The 20,662-nt window shown below is 47.9% G+C and overlaps 1 protein-coding gene across 2 annotated transcripts; it reads left to right on the forward strand.

The window, feature by feature from the left end:
* The first annotated feature begins 2,791 nt into the window (after positions 1 to 2,791).
* Positions 2,792 to 14,253, forward strand: nsfl1c (NSFL1 (p97) cofactor (p47)). Of its 2 annotated transcripts, none has more exons than XM_080496181.1 (9): positions 2,792 to 2,916; positions 4,277 to 4,377; positions 4,522 to 4,599; positions 8,729 to 8,894; positions 8,978 to 9,073; positions 9,298 to 9,407; positions 9,522 to 9,659; positions 10,418 to 10,588; positions 13,205 to 14,253. In XM_080496181.1, exons 1-9 carry the CDS (start codon positions 2,815 to 2,817, stop codon positions 13,365 to 13,367), a joined length of 1,125 nt encoding a protein of 374 aa, XP_080352307.1. In that variant the 5' UTR covers positions 2,792 to 2,814; the 3' UTR covers positions 13,368 to 14,253. The 2 variants fall into 2 exon arrangements, with proteins under 2 accessions (XP_080352307.1, XP_080352308.1); XM_080496182.1 differs by having other exon boundaries at positions 4,525 to 4,599.
* The last annotated feature ends 6,409 nt before the right edge of the window (positions 14,254 to 20,662 follow it).

Genomic DNA, 20,662 nt, shown 5'->3' on the forward strand with positions numbered 1-20,662 from the left:
AGGAGAGAGATGACAGACTCTAGGAGAGAGATGACAGACTCTAGGAGAGAGATGACAGACTATAGGAGAGAGATGACAGACTATAGGAGAGAAATGACAGAGTATAGGAGAGAGATGACAGACTATAGGAGAGAGATGACAGACTCTAGGAGAGAGATGACAGACTATAGGAGAGAGATGACAGACACTAGAAGAGAGATGACAGACTATAGGAGAGAAATGACAGACTGTAGGAGAGAATACAGACTGTAAGAGAGAAATGACAGACTATAGGAGAGAGATGACAGACTCTAGGAGAGAGATGACAGACTCTAGGAGAGAGATGACAGACTATAGGAGAGAGATGACAGAGTATAGGAGAGAGATGACAGATTCTAGGAGAGAGATGACAGACTATAGGAGAGAGATGACAGATTCTAGGAGAGAGATGACAGACTATAGGAGAGAACACAGACTGGAGGAGAGAGACAAAGCACAGGAAAGAAAAAACAGTTATTTACATACAAGTAAATGTAACTACTTGTACATGTAACTATCGGGAGTGAAAGACGAAGTCTTCAGAGAAGCAGTTGAGGGTGGTCAGAGAGGCCGATGGGGCAAAATGGCAGCCTCACTTCCATCAGTTTGCCCCAGGGCAGCTGTGGCTACGTACGTAGCTTACCACCATCGAGCATGGAGTGGATGAATAATGCAATGTATAGTGTCTTTGAGTGTCCGTGTAAGCACTATTTTAAACCAATGCATTATTAGTATTACATTATAATAATCAAATATATAATAAAAATCTGTCTGACCCAGAACTTGTACAAAATGCAGCAGCTCAGCTTCTCACAGCTTCTAACAGACGACGTCCCGCTAGACTGATTCCAACCTCTCTCTCGCTCTGTCCACACATGCACAGGGAGAACATGCAACCAGACCCGAACCCATGAATTCCTGCTGACCACTACAACACTGTGCAGCCTGCTGGGAAAAGTCATGCACCTCAGTAAGGTCAAATGTATAAAGTTATTCAGTATGTCTTGATGGGGCTCTTTCACTGGGTTCTGCGTTTGCCGTGGTTGTCACTGAGTTCCACAGATCTTTAGGGTCTGTTGTAGTGATGCTGCAACCACTCAGCAATGAAGGTCAGATGTCTCACAGTTGAGATTCTTTTCAGAGAACATGTTTGCTCTGTTATAGATACTAAAGAAGAGATAAGAAAGCATCTCTGATTATATGGGGATGAAGCTTACACATCTGATAAGACTCCATCATGTCAGGACTCGTTCCAGTGATGGGTAAGATTGTATTTCTTACACTTGTACTCTTTCAGTTTGAGTACTTCCTGCTTTATTTTGAAATAAAAGGGTCATAATTGCATCTTATGCATATGCTGCAATTATTTTCTCCTCTCCTCAAATACTGAGACGGCATGTGACCTCCTCAACTGTCCACTGTGTTGGATGTTCCTGCCATCAGATAGCCTCTATGCTTCTTATTTCCTGTCCTCATATTATGTGACAAAACAAGCTAGATGGTCACACAATTGATGATGTTAGAGACACAATGTTAATAAAATACAATCAACCTTGTTACACTGTGGTCACATTTGGGACATATACCATACATATCGCATTTATCTCAACATATGAATGAAGCCTGTATCTAATCTCAAAATATTTGAATGCATGCGTCTTTTTCCTGCTCACACTGTCCAACCAGCAGATCCAATACTTGCCACATCAGAGCAAAAAATGGAATTGGGTCAAATTACACTGACAGTGTAAAAGCAGCCTAAAAGGCACACACATTTTCTCATGCGGATTCTGCATGTCGAATTTGTGCAGGAAGTACAATCCAGCCTTAATACATCTCATTGGAAAAATGTCAATGACTAACATATTTTCTGCATATGTTATAAAAATAAAAGTACACACAATAATTTTTGACTGCTAGTGCAAATCATATTTTTAAATGACTTCTTCTGATTCTGATTCTTTTATAGAAGTCATTTTCATCATTGAAATTGTGCAAAATAAAAGCTCTTTAAATAAAAAAATGACATCATATTTTTGATATGAAGTCGTATGCAGGAAGTTGGAGTGGTGTGTGCCAGATGTGGCCCACGAGCAGGGAATTGAAGACCACCTGTTCTGAACATGTATCTTTCAGGGAAGGACTTCATATTTTAACAAGATGATGTTAAACCACCAACTGCTTCCATCACAGCTGCATGGCTTCACGGATAAAGAGTTTGGGTGCTAACCAAAACCAGCACATAATTCTTAATCAGAAAACAAATGGTAAAAGCTTCATAGAGAGTCCATTTTGAGAAAGTATGGAGCAGGTTTGTTGTGTTATGATGATACTGGAGTGTCTGATCCTGGTCTCTCAGATGGCCTGTCCTTCATGTTTCATCTACCGTAACACACCTGAATCCTTATTGAACTTTCTCAGTATTTTTGTGACGACATTTAGTTCAGGATAATGTTTGGAGGTATCGAAATCCAGGACAGGAGCCTCCTGAACCACCGGTGTAACATGGTCAACACTCCCCTCTGCTGGGCAACATCATGCAGCTCAGCTGAAAGAGGGGAGCAAAGCTGCCCTTTGTACAGTTTTTAAATAAAACAAGTGTACACTTTTTTAAAATAAATGTACACGTGCGTCATACAACGTTAATGGTGGGTGTTTTGTTTGTTTATTTCATCAACATTTAATGAGCTGGTTTCGTCCCTGTACCAGGTGTGTAATAAATACTGGTAGGAACCTTTGTTCGGGGATTTGTTTCCTCAGGTGGAAACGGACGCTTATTCAGAGGAGCGACTGAAAATGGCGAGCCAAGAGGAGTCCGTGAGGGAGTTCGTAGCTGTTACCGATGTGGACGAGGACCGGGCCCGCTTCTTCTTGGAGTCTGCCGGGTGGGACTTACAGGTACGGCTCCCTACGAGCTTCGCCCCGCCGCGAAGTGGCGGAGCGGCCGGCAGCGGAGGAGATAAAGCCGCCTGCGGCTTCCTGCCGTGTGTAGCCGGGTTAGCCGGCCGGGCTAACACTAGCCCGTGGATGCCGGCAAATATGCAAGTCACTCTTTGACAATGGCCCGGAGGCTTTCTGTCGCCGACAACAGAGTGACCGGGGCCCCGACTAACGGACACTGCTGGATGGTGACGCTGCAGTTTCCCCGCAGGAGGAATCAATTAGTTCAGTTCTAACCAGCTAGTTAGCATTAGCTCCGAGCTCCTAACTCAGGATTATAACAATGTTATTCTGGAAAATAAAACTCATCTGAGTGGGACACGAAAACTAAGGCTCTGGAGGGGTTAAAATAATTTATAAAACAGTCGTTTGATTTATTGTTGTACTGACAGGTTGTGTTTAAGAGCAGAAGCACTTCAGGCAGAACGTATCTGCAAATATCAATAAACTGTTCAGCAATACAATAGTTACCAACACTCAATGACACAGACTAATCTGAACGTGTGAGTCACACAAAGGGACACTTGTATTTTTCGATTGGTCAGGTTTCACTGTAAAAAAAAATAAACCAACGTAATAATTGAACTTTGATCAGTTCCGCCTCGAGCCAAAAGGGGGGAAAGACACTTTCTACACGTTTTAAACTCAACATTGCTCCTGTGATCCAGACAGACTTCATCATGAGGTGAATGTTAAGTCTGAGACAATTTCAGAAAATTGTCGGACCACAAAAACTCAAGCTTTTTCCTGCTCTGCTGTTTGAATGACAAATCTTTCTGACCAGTGGCTCCCCACCTGGAGCCCCTGTTGGGGTGGCAGAGATCACACTCTGACTGTGGGTTTGTCACACTTTGTTTTTAGACCAAGACGATTCCCAAAATGCACTGAGGCAGGAGCAGACCTGACAAGCTGCTGGCTGCTTTAAAAAAAAAAAAAATGTGTATGTCAACAACAGTGGGTGATCAGTGTTTGTCTTCACTATTATGTTTTCAGAGGCAGCTGAAAAAAGATTTGTGAGAAGGGGCCAGAGTAACAACAAGACGTCTCGTGGAAGGCAAATCGATTCCTTCAAGTCATTTATGTTCAATCATAATGATAAAAAAAAAAAGAATCTAATCTTCCTGTCTCCCATCTCTCAAGTTCAAGGATTTCTGTCACTTAGAATATAACTTTCAACAGTGTTTGTATTCAGTCAGGATCGTCTGTTATACAGGGAGAAAGTATCAGTGGTACACGCTGTGCTTTGGTGGGAATGATGTCGCTGCTGTTTTTCTGAATTGTTGCTCCATGGCTCACATTCCTGTTTATTTTGGCTCAGCTCGCACTCGCCAGTTTCTTTGAGGACGGCGTCGATGACGACATCGTCACGCTCCCTCAGCCCGAGGGAGGCTCCTCGGTGTCCAGGTCGGCAGGGCCCAGGTCAGCCCTGCTTTTGTTAACGGCACATTTTTAAACTAAGTGCAAAGTCCAGCACTTGAGTCGTCATTGTGATTTTCCTACTCTGTTCTGCTTCTGTGTTACTGGTTTGGTTTTTGTAACAAATCCACAATTGTGTATCTCCAGCAGTCAGCCCAGAGTGACCTCCTTCAGAGATCTGATGCACGAGGCTGAGGATGAGAGTGACGAAGAGGAAGGTCAAAGGTAAACACTTGATTACAGTTGTATTTTACTTCGTCCTCAACAAGCAGGTTGCATATTGTTATGTTGCCATTGGCTGGAATGGGACGTCACTCGGCGCAATGCATCAGGACATTACTATCAACTACGGAATGCAAAATGATCCGTCCATCTTCTAAACTGCTTAATCCAATCAACGATTGCAGGGAGCTGGAACCAACAATCCCCGATGATGTACGCTGAGTTAACACAGAAACTAAGTCACACACACTCACTTTCACAATGACAGAGGTGCTTATTAACCTGACAGGATGAAGGAGGAACCAGACAAAACTCACATACAAGCCCACTCAGTCTTTGCACTGACAAATATTTGAATGAAAATCCACAGTCTTTACTTTCTGCACCATCATTCTTGCTGACTTGGCATTAATCGTGTGTATTCTTCTCTTGCAAACCATTCTGTTCATAAAATTATCTTTTAGCACCTTGTTCCACTTTTTAAATAGTTTTAATTTGCGATCTTTACTACAGAATCGTCCACACTTGAAGAATTTCATGACTGATGGATTAGATGGACAGAATGTTTGGATCCACTCCTCCAGTGCTTTCATTGATATCTTGAAGAGCTCCAATAAAACTCCTCCTTGTAAATAGTGTGTGTTGTGTTGCTGGTTAAGTTCACTCTGCTGTGCGACACCATCACTGCTGAGTTTAGCTCCGTGTACATGGGCAGTTAACTTATAGTCACTTTTCCAAAATCCACATGAAAAAACTAAAAATGTAGGACCCAGTTTTAGTAGTTGATGTGCCTCTCCAGTACATTGTCACCCTCTCTGAGGGCAATTCGTCATTACACTCATACAAACAAGGATTTCTAGCAGTTAAATGTTGTAGAACTTCCCCTGGTTAGTTGACCTCCTGTGGTCACGGAAACTCCAGAACATTTCTGAAACTTTGTGTCACAAAATCCTGTTTGTACATTAGATCTCCTGAGACCTTCATCCACACTGAAAAAATTAACAATCACTTTCACACAATTTCAGACTGTTTTCACGGCTTGAATGTTCTTCCTTGAGAGAGTCAGGTTGTTGTTTTTTTCTGGGCTGAATCGTTCAAATGTTGTTTTCCCTTGAGCTGCCGCGACGCCGTCTTTGATATCCCAGAAATCCCTGCGGCAGGTTTTCCAAGGTGACGACTGTTAGTGAATCAGAAACAGTCTGATGGCTACAAATTCTGGTTTGCTTGTAAACATATCGACTTTTGTGTGATCGATTTAGGCAACTGCATGTTATAAATTAGTGGGAATGAGCGTTGATGGTTTTGTTTTCGGCTATTGATTTATTCTCTGTGCAGAAGTGGGACCTTTTATGGAAAGTGTACTCTAAAGAGTGTTTTTCTGGTAGAGTAACTTTAATGTTCAACTTTACTTGAGTTGTCAAAGAATTTCCCCCAGAGATTAATAACGTGGTTCCGATTCTGAAACATGCGATCTGCTATAACAATATGATCACTGACAGGTGAGCAATATATGTTGATTCTGTTGATGGGTGTCGTATATTAGACACAGTGAGCATGTTGTCCTCATCAGTGATGTGTTGAAAGCTTTACAATTGTTTTTCATCTGCTTCGAATGAGTATGGTGAAGCACAGACTGGTGGTTGGAGGGCTGGTGGTTGGAGGGCTGGTGGTTGGAGGGCTGGTGGTTGGAGGACTGGTGGTTGGAGGACTGGTGGTTGGAGGGCTGGTGGTTGGAGGGCTGGTGGTTGGAGGGCTGGTGGTTGGAGGACTGGTGGTTGGAGGGCTGGTGGTTGGAGGACTGGTGGTTGGAGGGCTGGTGGTTGGAGGGCTGGTGGTTGGAGGACTGGTGGTTGGAGGACTGGTGGTTGGAGGACTGGTGGTTGGAGGGCTGGTGGTTGGAGGGCTGGTGGTTGGAGGGCTGGTGGTTGGAGGGCTGGTGGTTGGAGGGCTGGTGGTTGGAGGACTGGTGGTTGGAGGGCTGGTGGTTGGAGGGCTGGTGGTTGGAGGACTGGTGGTTGGAGGACTGGTGGTTGGAGGGCTGGTGGTTGGAGGGCTGGTGGTTGGAGGGCTGGTGGTTGGAGGGCTGGTGGTTGGAGGGCTGGTGGTTGGAGGGCTGGTGGTTGGAGGGCTGGTGGTTGGAGGGCTGGTGGTGAGGACTGGTGGTGAGGACTGGTGGTGAGGGCTGGTGGTGAGGGCTGGTGGTGAGGGCTGGTGGTTGGAGGGCTGGTGGTTGGAGGGCTGGTGGTTGGAGGGCTGGTGGTTGGAGGGCTGGTGGTTGGAGGGCTGATGGTTGGAGGGCTGGTGGTTGGAGGACTGGTGGTGAGGGCTGGTGGTTGGAGGGCTGGGTCAGACCGGGTCCTGGGAGGTTTTCCTGCTCTGCTCTGTCACAATACTGTTTGTTTGAACCTGCGACGGAGGAGAGTTCAGTTTGAGGCAGATGCTCATACTCCTGTGTCTCGTGAAGACAGAAGAGCCAATCTCGGCTCTTTGTACAGGAAACACTCCATTGTTGTCCTTTTTAAGGTGAGTCATCGTGGCTATGAAGACAAGTTTGAGTTGGATTGATCTTGTTTTCAAACTCGGGGAAAGAAGCGAGAAGCAGAGAAGTTGATGATACCGACAGCTCTGCTGGTGAATCTCATCTACCTGGCTGTTCATCCTGCAGTTTTACCCTGAAATCAGTTTCTCAGCTTTATGACGTCAACAAAAACAAAAGTACCAGAAACGGCGCAGGGGTTGTGGAATGCAGGCGTGCAATGATAGGATAAGAATAAAGACGTTAACTTTGTTTTGGTGGCTAAAGCAATAGATGAACACAAGAGTGAGGTGGAGAAAAGCGTGCATGGTGCAGAGAAGGGCCGTCGCTCACTGGGATTAAAGCCTGAACAAAGAAGCACACTGGCAGGTGTGTGTTTCTCTCCCAGCTGTGGTTCTCCATGCAGACGTGACCGTGTGATTCCAGAATGCACCAAACTATTTTTGGTCCCGCCTCATTCATTCCCTTGGTTTGTTGCTTTCCTGCAGCGTCATCACATTGCGCTGAGGGACTGAGGGAGCTTGTGCAGAATGTACGTTTTCTCTGCTGCTGAAATGGAATCTGTGATGCCTTCAGCCTCTTGAGTTTCAGTTTGATAGTGGCAGCTACTCCTCCTGGAATCCAGCACCTCCTTCATCCACTGCACAGAGGTCATAGATCACACATCCCACATAATAAACAAAGCACCAGGACAGACGCTTTCCAAAAACTCATGATCACCAAGCAGGCAATCTGAAGCAGCATGTGCACTCACCTTAGTACCGCAACCCGAGTGGTCTGGTCTGGTTCCACCACACAGTATGTGCAGCGACGGGTTTTTGTGTGTTCCCACTGACGAAAGTCGTGGATGGGACTGAAAGACCCGTACCCCAATTTTTACGATTTTTCGTCAACCCTCCATTGAGTTGGCGAGCATGTTGGTATGGTTCCATAAGGAGGAGCTACAACGCAGCTGATTGGTGGTGGGATCGTCACTCTGGACAAGCTGCAATATTTGAATGGCTCATTGGTCGTATAAACCCTCTTGTTGTTGTTTACATATGTCACTTTGTGCTCACTTATTTTGATAACTCTGGTTTATTGAAGTGAAGGTGCGACACTGCCCCCTGGTGGTCAGACGCTCCTCTCAGTAGCAGGAGGGCGTTCAGTGTTATTGGCTCGGCTGTTTTATTATACTATTGGCCTGATGGAATGTTGTTGCTTCACTTCATTCAAAATGTTGTCATTGGTGGGGATTTTTTTATTGGCCACATTATTACATACATACATTATTGTTTGTAACACACCTGCGTCATCCTTTTTCTCCTTGCCCTTCTTTGGCCATTTTGTCTGCTTCCCTCTTTTTAGCTGCAGTTTCTTTCCTCCGCTTTCTTTTCCTGCAGATTACTTCTTACAGCGCATGGCGGTCAGAGGGAACGTTCGGTCTTTGCGTCCTCATCCGTTGGAATTTGAATAAATCCGTCCGACAGCAATGCTGACCTGAATCTTGCCGTACAGCAACACACTCTAAAGGCAGAAACTGCTGACGAGCTCCAAGTTGTAGTGTTGGTCTTTTTCCATGTGCCATACTCACCATCTTCAATCGGGCCGCGTCAGGTTTTTCGCGGGCGGGTCGGAGCGCAGCGGCCAGCAGATCGTGGGGCCTCCTAAGAAGAAGAGCTCCAATGAAGTGGTGGAGGATCTTTTCAAGGGGGCCAAAGAACACGGAGCCGTGCCTTTGGACCGCAGCGGGAGAGGCCCCGGGGAGCACAGCAGAGCTCAGGTAGCGGCGACGGCATTCAGCTGCTCCTTCCTGTGCTGTTCAGAACGGTGGGTTTCATTCCTCCGTTTGCTGTCGTCTCCTAGGCCTTTGTTGGAGGAGGTTACAGGCTAGGAGCCGCTCCGGAGGAGGAGTCCGCCTACGTGGCCGGAGAAAGGAAAGCCTCCGGCGGTCGGCAGGATGTGAGTCTCGACTTTAATGCAGTTCGAGTAACGTGTGGCTCCGTCATGGAAAACACACTGAATAACATGTTTGTGTAGAAATGATTAGTCCGCCTACAAAATATAAAGTGGGTTTGTCAAAAGAACAAAAACGTGTGGTCAGAGTGGTTTTGTTTTTTATTTGTTCAAATTACTCAAATAATGTGCAATGGAACAACAGAATAACGCGTCTCTGTCCATGTCAGGTCCACGTGGTGCTCAAGCTGTGGAAGACGGGCTTCAGCCTGGACGATGGCGAGCTCAGAAACTACAACGACCCTGGAAATGCAAACTTCCTGGAGGCCATCAGACGGGGGTGAGTGGAGACACAAAGTGTGTATTTTGAGCCGTGCCGACGGGAAAAGCGAACGGAAACATTAGAAAGTCGACGGATTGCCGTCGCAGACGCTGATGGGTTGTGGGCCCACAGGGAGATTCCTCTGGAGCTGAGGCAGCAGTCTCATGGAGGCCAGGTCAACCTGGACATGGAGGACCACCGGGATGAGGACTTCAGCAAACCCAAGATGGCCTTCAGAGCCTTCGAAGGGGAAGGACAGAAGCTGGGAAGGTGAGGGACCCGGCAGGACTTGTGTTTGTTTGCTGTCGTCCAAAGATGGAGGCTAAACCAGCTCCACTGGTTCTAATGGACATGAATCAGCCTCACTTTAGATATTCACTTTGTGTTATTCATTCCAGAGAAATGATGACAGGGTTGGTTGATAATGTAGCTCATTCAGTATCTTGGGTGTGGCCAGAATTCAGTAGAAGTGACTGAACCATCAACAAACACCAGTGTGGGAGTGTTGCACTGAAGCTGCTGTTTCAACAAAGTAGTTCAGAGTCTGACTCTTTTTGAAACGAGGCATAAGCAGTGCGGTACAAATTGGATCTGATGGATTAGTTCCCATTCATCTTCTATACATCTCAATTCAGTTCAAGGTCGTGAGGGAAACCTCGTGGTCGGCTCAGCTCCTGCTGTTGGTTGTAGCCACATGATCCAGCGAGGCTGAACTGGAAAACAAGAACATGGTGATCTATAGAGGAGTACCGGTACCGAGTCGCAGCATGTCTGCTCCTTCAGTCTTGTAATGCTGCTTCACCAGCACCAGCTCTCCAGATGTTCCTCCTCCTGTCTGAACCAGCTGCACCAGCCCTCACAGCCTGTCCAGTTGTCAGTTTCATTCATATTTAATTTGAAAGACTTCAGAACTTGTGAGCCCCGGTGCAGTGTGGCAGAGCTCTGTTGATGATGTGTTAATTCAATATAGATGTAGCTCTTTTCTTGAGAGGCTGCTGGCTCAAACAGTCTCCTTGTCTTCCCCTCAGTGCCACTCCAGAGTTGGTTTCCGGTCCGGCCATGTCCCAGCAGGACCAGGCCGCCAACGAGGCCCAGGCCAGCTCCTCGGTGGCTCTCAACTCCTCCCAGCCCGTCACCAACATCCAGATCCGGCTGGCTGACGGCAGCAGGCTGGTCCAGAAGTTCAACCACACCCACACGTGGGTTATTAACACGCACACACGCACACACACACACACACGCATGCAAAGACGACGGCGACAAGATGCAACACGAGTCCAAACTTAGTGAAGAATCTTCTGCATTAAAAGTAATGATGAAAAATACTAGCTGGACTGCAGTTCCTGCACACGTTTTCTCTCAGGCTCTGGAAAGTAACAACAATAGTTCTCATCTATAAACAGTTTTTAAAAAATACCTTGTGAATAAATTGGTGCTCCACAATATATCACAAATATTTCATTCTTGTGAAATTAGTGCCTGCTATAATAAATGATGATGAATGTGACAAAAAAAACTCCACTGCACTCAGCGTTTCTACTCAAAATGAGCCTGGAGGGAAAGAAACATGTGATTAAACACAAGTCACCCAAATGGAAGACGCTCTTTGGGAATCTTATTTATCGCAAATCACGTCGTTATCACAAAACTCTTTGGTCTCGGCTTGAATCACTGGTCGTAACGTCGCACTGTGAGACCGGGTCATGGACGGCGTTGTCCTGGCGACCAAAGATGACCTGTAATAAGTTTCACAGTGTCAGATATTTGGGCTGATGATGCTGCTGTGACCGCTTTGTTTCTTTTACTTGTCGTGTGTTTTGTTGGAAAAAATGAAAGACTATAACGGTAAATGTCGGGCTGGGGGTAAGCGATTATTTTAAAAATGATTATTCCAGCGATTATTTTATGGAATAGTCGACTATTCTAACGGATGTTGCCTTGGCTCCGTTAGTTGACATTCATTGGCGAACTAACTTCCGTGTAGTGAATCATGATACTAAGCTGGCAAACGTCAGTCTAATAATGTGTGGCAAACGCAACGTCGGAAAGATACGTCTCATACGTCTACAATCTGCTTGTTACCATAGCGAGCAGCTCTACACTTTGGTGGTGCTTGTGGCTTGATAGCTGTGTTCTGCTAGCTGTAAGTTAGCCACCGTTACCATCCATGCCAGCATTATATGCTATTTATGGCTAACGTTAGCTAAACAGCTAACACACAAACGACTGACAGTAACCAAACACAAACACAGTTAGCTAGCACCACCGAAGTGTGCGGAGCTCAAGCTCACGTTGCACAATTGAAAGTTAATGAATCTAGCAAACGTTGGCGATAGCAACGTTACTTACTTCTGTTGTCCAGCGTCACGAGTAACAACGGGACGCCTCCGCTTCAAACACTCCCATATGGAAGATGTGCTGGTGTGATAGGCCGGCGCCATCGTCCAAAGACTGCAGATGACTCTACCTTGACGGTCACGGCTGTGTTTAAACACCTTTCATGTCGGGTGGCGGGTCGCTGCTGAGCCTGAGAGTTAGTTGGAGACGGAGTTTCCTTCCTCATGCTGGTTTGTTTTGGTCGCTCACATGCGTGTGGCGAGGGGGCGTGGCAACGCATCAACTTTTTTTTTTTTTTTAGAGTGGAGTAGTTGACGTCGTCGCTACAGGCCTCGGTAAATGCTAATGTAACACGCTAGTAGATGCTGACAAGTATTTCAAACCTCCTTTGAAAAGCTGCCATTCCAAGTTGTCCGCCTCCTCCTCTATTTGAGATTTCTCTCCAAATTCCACGGTATAACTCTACGGTAAGGGTTTGTTCATATTTATGTTTAGGGCGTGTTATTCTTGCTGATTAGTGTCGACTCATGCGGTCAGAGCCTGCCATTCACTTTGTTTTCCTGGTGCAATCTGCACTCGGGGAACTTCATGTCGTAGCATGAAGGTTATTAGATTCATGTCTTTCACTGTGGCCAACTGTGAAATTAAAAGATTGCTAAAATCACAGTCTGCAGGAATCTTAACTCTTGTACAGTTTTATCATACCGTCGAGCAGCTGCAGCCCGGCCTCTCACGTGACCTTTGACCCCTTCTGTCAAGTCACTTCCGGCGTTCTGTTGTGATGCAAAATTCTATGTAACACCAGCAGCTGCAGGTGAAAGAAAAGCCTGATCTTTCACACTGACGTTTGGAACCAACGTGGTAAAAACCTTGGGCCCATTCTGACCATCCAATCACAGGTTGCAACTTCTAAACAGACAGTTTTTGTTTGAGATTGCGTCGGTTTGAGTTTCAGTCCTTCCAAAGAAATTCTTTAAAAGAACGTGGACGTCTGTGTCCGGTATCTGTGGAGGCACGGAGCCTGACGGCGGCCTGGGCGGAGGGTCAGAGTGTTGACAGTGTGAGCAGCTCACGACGTGATGGGATCACCTGAAGTGCACGTTACCACGTTACCACGTTACCACGTTACCACCCGGTCTGAACGGGACCTTTGCATTTTAAACCTCCTCTCAGGCTGAAGAGACCACAGTTATTCATGTTGGCTGTCCAGGTGAAGCAGCACCTCGCGTTGGCTTGCTGGTGCCTCTTTAATATCATGATGGTGCTTCTGGACCTGTTTCATTCCAAAAAAGCTACATAAATGCTCTGACAGTGGCAATAACATGAGTTTGGGAATTTTGAACATTTTTAGGTTGAATTTCCTGCTGTGAGAGTGGTTTTGTTTATGTTGTAAATATTCAGAGTGAGAATGTGTCCCATATATACACACACACACACACCCTGACAGGAAGCTCTCGCTCTCTTCCGGTGTCCCTCAGGGTGTCGGACCTGCGGCAGTTCGTGGTGGCGGCGCGTCCCGCCTTCGGCGCCCAAGAGTTCGTCCTCATGACCACCTTCCCCAACAAGGAGCTGTCGGACGAGAGCCAGACGCTGGAGCAGGCCAACCTCCTCAACGCCGTCATCGTCCAGCGGCTAAAGTGAGGCAGCAGCTCCCCCCGCCCCGTCGCTCCCCCCGCCCCCCCCCCCCCCCCCCCCCACTCTCCTGGCTGGTTGTGGCCGAGCGGCCCTCTGAAACCCGCTGCCTCTTCTGAGGGAGGAGAAATCACGGACTTATGTATGAACTTCTAATTTCTGATTTATTTTGTTTTTCTAAAGTGAAACGTAACACCCTTCACCCCCCCACCCCCCCCCCCCCCCCCCCCCCAGTGGTCGATCAGATCAGAGTTGATTGGAGAGCCTGGCAGAAAGCCAGCCGATGCTGGAGGAGTCGGAGTGCAGCTTTCAGAGCAGACAGGATCACTGACTCATGTTCCATTAAGTCCCACTTCTCCTCTATTAACCCTGGTTAGGCTTCGTTTGAGGCGCCGGGTCCATCGCTTCTCTGCCTCAACAGCACAAAGCCCAGCCGCTCTGGGAGACCTTGACCGCTGGCTTCGTAGCAAGTTTCCACCTGCGTCTCCTCCCCGAGGGGAGGAGGAGGAGGAGGAAGAGGAGGAGGAGGAGGAGGAGGAGGTGTCGCCCAAGGTCCAAACCAGTAGCCTTACTCTCCTCTCCGGCCACTCCGGCCTCGGTTCAGATAAAGGTGGAGGTGTTTTCTTAGACTGCCTTCTCCCCGCCCGTTTTTTTTTTTTTTCTCCCTCCTCTCTCCCACTGATTTTAGTCTCGTCCCAGTTAGAGGTGTTTTGATACGGCCCCACATGGAAAGCAGTTCGCTTTGTTTTAGAGCCCGGTGGCTGAGCGGAGAACATGCGGATTGTAACACTGGCTTGAAGTTAAGTTCCTCTGATACACTGACATCTTCTATGCATCCCGGGGCAACACAGAAGTATGTTTGGACCTCTGGTGAAATAAATCCATTTTATGGCTGATGTATGAAGAACCCAGTGTCTCGTGTTTGTTGTCGCAGCTGGAAATGTGATGACTTTCCATCTTCAACTTGAAACTGATGAGTGAATCTCTCAGTTTTAAGCGGGGATTTCAGTCGGGAGGCGTCGACGTGAAGAAGCTTTGCAGACCAACACTGAAGGGAGCAGAGGATTTTTATTCAGGGTGTTTCATCAGGTATGTTAAGTTTTTCTGAATTGGAATCGTCTTTAAAGATCAGATTTCTCTCACAGATTCGCCTGCTGAGCTCCCCGCCCTCCAAATTTCCAATAAAGTCCAAGTTTATGGAGTCTTTATGGAGCAGAGGTGAACTCGTTTCAGCCCGGAGGAATACATCAAAAACACCTTTTATGTTTCCACTTGTCTGATTGGAACAGCTCTGGTTACGTCATGAAACGAAGAACAAACTGACATTTACAAAGCAAAATAAGGAGAATATCAACACACTGCCGTGTTCATGTTGCCTCCTGGTTCAGAAGATTGGTCAAATGTGCTAAAATCCCATTTTGGCTGTATTTTGCAGCCTCTGTTTTTTTTGCGCACCTTTTTTTTTTTGTGTGTGTTTTTGATGCAAATGATGTCACAGTGGTGTCGACATTATTCCTTTTAAAACGCCAACATCCCACATCACTTCATCTGAATGAGACGTTCCAGGAGCCTGAGCTCTGCAGTCGAACGCTTCAGTAGAGTTCCCATCATGTCAGTGGTTTTGCGTTTGAGTGATGATTTCAGATGCCTCATTGTGTTTTAAATACCTTCTACACTCATCAGGAAAGATAGACTCTAAGTCACTGTTTTAACCTTTTTTGAGCCAAGGCACACTTTTTTCTTTAGAAAAATCTGGAGGCACACCTCCACCCGAAAATGGTAAAATGTGAAACTCTGCAGCCTCTATTAACAATATAAAGTCATTCTCATCAATGTTTTATCAACAGGAATCAAATAAATACAGAAAAAAGTATTTCCCAATGTCTTTTTTTAATAGTGCCTCCCTCAGTGTGAAACCTGGACCTGATGGATGAAGAGCTGAGATCCTGGTTCACATTCTTCCTTTTCTAAAACTTCTCCATCACTGTCACTGACACAGTACTTTGATACAAGATGGTAGCAGGAGGTGGAGATGAACCACACTGACGTCTGTCACTTTACATTTCACCGGCAAAGTTCTGTGCTGCCCTCTAGTGGCGAGGAGTATTTATACATGATTAATCTGTACACACTGCTCTCACAGCTGACAGCGGCTGTGAGAGCAGATGTTTTCCGAGAAAAAATGTAAAATTGGATAATTTCCCACGGCACACCTGACTAGATCTCGCGGAAACACCAGTGTGGTTGAACAACACTGCTCTAAGTCAGTGTACGAAGAAAACTTTACATGCTGGATGATTTTCACAAACGAGAGAAAATATTCACTCATTTGCAAAACGAAAAGAGGAAATAAAGCCCAATGAGCAGTGCACAATACTAACAAACCGTTTAGCCTGTAAATTAAAAAAAAATCCTGTAATGAAAGAAAACGGGGATTAATACTCTGCTCAGAACACAAATAACACATCTTCGGTCACAATTAATCAAACATTGCAGTTGAAAGTCTTTATTCAATATATAGTAGAGTGCATTGAGAACAAAATAAGATCAAAATGAATGGAAATCAAAATTATGATCCCATGGAGGTCTGGATTTGAAATCCTATCAAAATAAAAGTGGAGAATCACATTGGTGTGTGTGTGTGTGTGTGTGTGTGTGTGTGTGTGTGTGTGTGTGTGTGTGTGTGTGTGTGTGTGTGTGTGTGTGTGTGTGTGTGTGTGTGTGTGTGTGTGTGTGTGTGTGTGTGTGTGTGTGTGTGTGTGTGTGTGTGAGTGTGTGAGTGTGTGAGTGAGTGAGTGAGTGAGTGAGTGAGTGAGAGAGAGAGAGAGAGATCCGTGTGGAGGGACCCAGACATGATGTCCAGATGTCCTCCATTGGACTGAGGTCTGGGGGACGGGCCGGCCAGTCCAGAGCATCAACACCTTCATCATGAAGAACTGTTCACACTTCAGCCACATGAGTTCTGGCATCAGAAGGAACCCAGATTCTACTGCACCAGCATCTGGTCTCACACTGGGTCTGAGGTTCTCATCCCGGTACCCCATGGCAGTCAGGGTTCCTCTGGCTAGAACATGGACTGTGGGCCGTTCAAATAAATGTCTCCCCACACTTGCTGACCAGCATCAAACCACTCCTGCTGGAGGATGTAGCTGCAGCAGAACGTTCTCCACTATGCTGGAGGATGTAGCTGTAGCAGAACGTTCTTCACTGTGCTGGAGGATGTAGCTGCAGCAGAACGTTCTCCATTGTGCTGGAGGATGTAGCTGCAGCAGAACGTTCTCCACAGTGCTGGAGGATGTAGCTGCAGCAGAACGTTCTCCACAGTGCTGGAGGATGTAGCTGCAGCAGAACGTTCTCCACTATGCTGGAGGATGTAGCTGTAGCAGAACGTTCTTCACTGTGCTGGAGGATGTAGCTGCAGCAGAACGTTCTCCATTGTGCTGGAGGATGTAGCTGCAGCAGAACGTTCTCCACAGTGCTGGAGGATGTAGCTGCAGCAGAACGTTCTCCACAGTGCTGGAGGATGTAGCTGCAGCAGAACGTTCTCCACTATGCTGGAGGATGTAGCTGTAGCAGAACGTTCTTCACTGTGCTGGAGGATGTAGCTGCAGCAGAACGTTCTCCACAGTGCTGGAGGATGTAGCTGCAGCAGAACGTTCTCCACAGTGCTGGAGGATGTAGCTGCAGCAGAACGTTCTCCACTGTGCTGGAGGATGTAGCTGCAGCAGAACGTTCTCCACTGTGCTGGAGGATGTAGCTGCAGCAGAACGTTCTCCACAGTGCTGGAGGATGTAGCTGCAGCAGAACGTTCTCCACAGTGCTGGAGGATGTAGCTGCAGCAGAACGTTCTCCATTGTGCTGGAGGATGTAGCTGCAGCAGAACGTTCTCCACAGTGCTGGAGGATGTAGCTGCAGCAGAACGTTCTCCACAGTGCTGGAGGATGTAGCTGCAGCAGAACGTTCTCCACTATGCTGGAGGATGTAGCTGTAGCAGAACGTTCTTCACTGTGCTGGAGGATGTAGCTGCAGCAGAACGTTCTCCACTATGCTGGAGGATGTAGCTGTAGCAGAACGTTCTTCACTGTGCTGGAGGATGTAGCTGCAGCAGAACGTTCTCCATTGTGCTGGAGGATGTAGCTGCAGCAGAACGTTCTCCACAGTGCTGGAGGATGTAGCTGCAGCAGAACGTTCTCCACAGTGCTGGAGGATGTAGCTGCAGCAGAACGTTCTCCACTATGCTGGAGGATGTAGCTGTAGCAGAACGTTCTTCACTGTGCTGGAGGATGTAGCTGCAGCAGAACGTTCTCCACAGTGCTGGAGGATGTAGCTGCAGCAGAACGTTCTCCACAGTGCTGGAGGATGTAGCTGCAGCAGAACGTTCTCCACTGTGCTGGAGGATGTAGCTGCAGCAGAACGTTCTCCACTGTGCTGGAGGATGTAGCTGCAGCAGAACGTTCTCCACAGTGCTGGAGGATGTAGCTGCAGCAGAACGTTCTCCACAGTGCTGGAGGATGTAGCTGCAGCAGAACGTTCTCCATTGTGCTGGAGGATGTAGCTGCAGCAGAACGTTCTCCACAGTGCTGGAGGATGTAGCTGCAGCAGAACGTTCTCCACAGTGCTGGAGGATGTAGCTGCAGCAGAACGTTCTCCACTATGCTGGAGGATGTAGCTGTAGCAGAACGTTCTTCACTGTGCTGGAGGATGTAGCTGCAGCAGAACGTTCTCCACTATGCTGGAGGATGTAGCTGTAGCAGAACGTTCTTCACTGTGCTGGAGGATGTAGCTGCAGCAGAACGTTCTCCATTGTGCTGGAGGATGTAGCTGCAGCAGAACGTTCTCCACAGTGCTGGAGGATGTAGCTGCAGCAGAACGTTCTCCACAGTGCTGGAGGATGTAGCTGCAGCAGAACGTTCTCCACTATGCTGGAGGATGTAGCTGTAGCAGAACGTTCTTCACTGTGCTGGAGGATGTAGCTGCAGCAGAACGTTCTCCACAGTGCTGGAGGATGTAGCTGCAGCAGAACGTTCTCCACAGTGCTGGAGGATGTAGCTGCAGCAGAACGTTCTCCACTGTGCTGGAGGATGTAGCTGCAGCAGAACGTTCTCCACTGTGCTGGAGGATGTAGCTGCAGCAGAACGTTCTCCACAGTGCTGGAGGATGTAGCTGCAGCAGAACGTTCTCCACAGTGCTGGAGGATGTAGCTGCAGCAGAACGTTCTCCATTGTGCTGGAGGATGTAGCTGCAGCAGAACGTTCTCCACAGTGCTGGAGGATGTAGCTGCAGCAGAACGTTCTCCACAGTGCTGGAGGATGTAGCTGCAGCAGAACGTTCTCCACTATGCTGGAGGATGTAGCTGTAGCAGAACGTTCTTCACTGTGCTGGAGGATGTAGCTGCAGCAGAACGTTCTCCACAGTGCTGGAGGATGTAGCTGCAGCAGAACGTTCTCCACAGTGCTGGAGGATGTAGCTGCAGCAGAACGTTCTCCACTGTGCTGGAGGATGTAGCTGCAGCAGAACGTTCTCCACTGTGCTGGAGGATGTAGCTGCAGCAGAACGTTCTCCACTGTGCTGGAGGATGTAGCTGCAGCAGAACGTTCTCCACTGTGCTGGAGGATGTAGCTGCAGCAGAACGTTCTCCACTGTGCTGGAGGATGTAGCTGCAGCAGAACGTTCTCCACTGTGCTGGAGGATGTAGGTGCAGCAGAACGTTCTCCATTGTGCTGGAGGATGTAGGTGCAGCAGAACGTTCTCCACTGTGCTGGAGGATGTAGCTGCAGCAGAACGTTCTCCACTATGCTGGAGGATGTAGCTGTAGCAGAACGTTCTTCACTGTGCTGGAGGATGTAGCTGCAGCAGAACGTTCTCCACAGTGCTGGAGGATGTAGCTGCAGCAGAACGTTCTCCACAGTGCTGGAGGATGTAGCTGCAGCAGAACGTTCTCCACTATGCTGGAGGATGTAGCTGTAGCAGAACGTTCTTCACTGTGCTGGAGGATGTAGCTGCAGCAGAACGTTCTCCACAGTGCTGGAGGATGTAGCTGCAGCAGAACGTTCTCCACAGTGCTGGAGGATGTAGCTGCAGCAGAACGTTCTCCACTGTGCTGGAGGATGTAGCTGCAGCAGAACGTTCTCCACTGTGCTGGAGGATGTAGCTGCAGCAGAACGTTCTCCACTGTGCTGGAGGATGTAGCTGCAGCAGAACGTTCTCCACTGTGCTGGAGGATGTAGCTGCAGCAGAACGTTCTCCACTGTGCTGGAGGATGTAGGTGCAGCAGAACGTTCTCCATTGTGCTGGAGGATGTAGGTGCAGCAGAACGTTCTCCATTGTGCTGGAGGATGTAGGTGCAGCAGAACGTTCTCCACTGTGCTGGAGGATGTAGCTGCAGCAGAACGTTCTCCACTGTGCTGGAGGATGTAGGTGCAGCAGAACGTTCTCCACTGTGCTGGAGGATGTAGGTGCAGCAGAACGTTCTCCACTGTGCTGGAGGATGTAGGTGCAGCAGAACATTCTCCATTGTGCTGGAGGATGTAGGTGCAGCAGAACGTTCTCCACTGTGCTGGAGGATGTAGCTGCAGCAGAACGTTCTCCACAGTGCTGGAGGATGTAGCTGCAGCAGAACGTTCTCCACTGTGCTGGAGGATGTAGCTGCAGCAGAACGTTCTCCACTGTGCTGGAGGATGTAGCTGCAGCAGAACGTTCTCCACTGTGCTGGAGGATGTAGCTGCAGCAGAACGTTCTCCACTGTGCTGGAGGATGTAGGTGCAGCAGAACGTTCTCCACTGTGCTGGAGGATGTAGCTGCAGCAGAATGTTCTCCACAGTGCTGGAGGATGTAGCTGCAGCAGAACGTTCTCCACTGTGCTGGAGGATGTAGCTGCAGCAGAACGTTCTCCACTGTGCTGGAGGATGTAGCTGCAGCAGAACGTTCTCCACAGTGCTGGAGGATGTAGCTGCAGCAGAACGTTCTCCACTGTGCTGGAGGATGTAGCTGCAGCAGAACGTTCTCCACTGTGCTGGAGGATCTGGCTGCAGCAGAACGTTCTCCACTGTGCTGGAGGATCTGGCTGCAGCAGAACGTTCTCCACTGTGCTGGAGGATGTAGCTGCAGCAGAACGTTCTCCACAGTGCTGGAGGATGTAGCTGCAGCAGAACGTTCTCCATTGTGCTGGAGGATGTAGCTGCAGCAGAACGTTCTCCACTGTGCTGGAGGATGTAGCTGCAGCAGAACGTTCTCCACTGTGCTGGAGGGTGTAGCTGCAGCAGAACGTTCTCCACAGTGCTGGAGGATCTGGCTGCAGCAGAACG

The sequence above is a fragment of the Blennius ocellaris genome (genome assembly GCF_963422515.1).
Source record: "Blennius ocellaris genome assembly, chromosome: 5".
NCBI lineage: Eukaryota > Metazoa > Chordata > Actinopteri > Blenniiformes > Blenniidae > Blennius > Blennius ocellaris.

What these genes read in the sequence shown, in the direction of transcription:
- nsfl1c (XM_080496181.1), top strand. Translation starts at nt 2,815, where the DNA reads ATGGCGAGCCAAGAGGAGTCCGTGAGGGAGTTCGTAGCTGTTACCGAT. An exon ending in GAAGGACAGAAGCTGGGAAG is followed by an intron (nt 9,660 to 10,417) that starts GTGAGGGACCCG and finishes TCTTCCCCTCAG; the next exon opens with TGCCACTCCAGAGTTGGTTT. An exon ending in AAGTTCAACCACACCCACAC is followed by an intron (nt 10,589 to 13,204) that starts GTGGGTTATTAA and finishes GGTGTCCCTCAG; the next exon opens with GGTGTCGGACCTGCGGCAGT.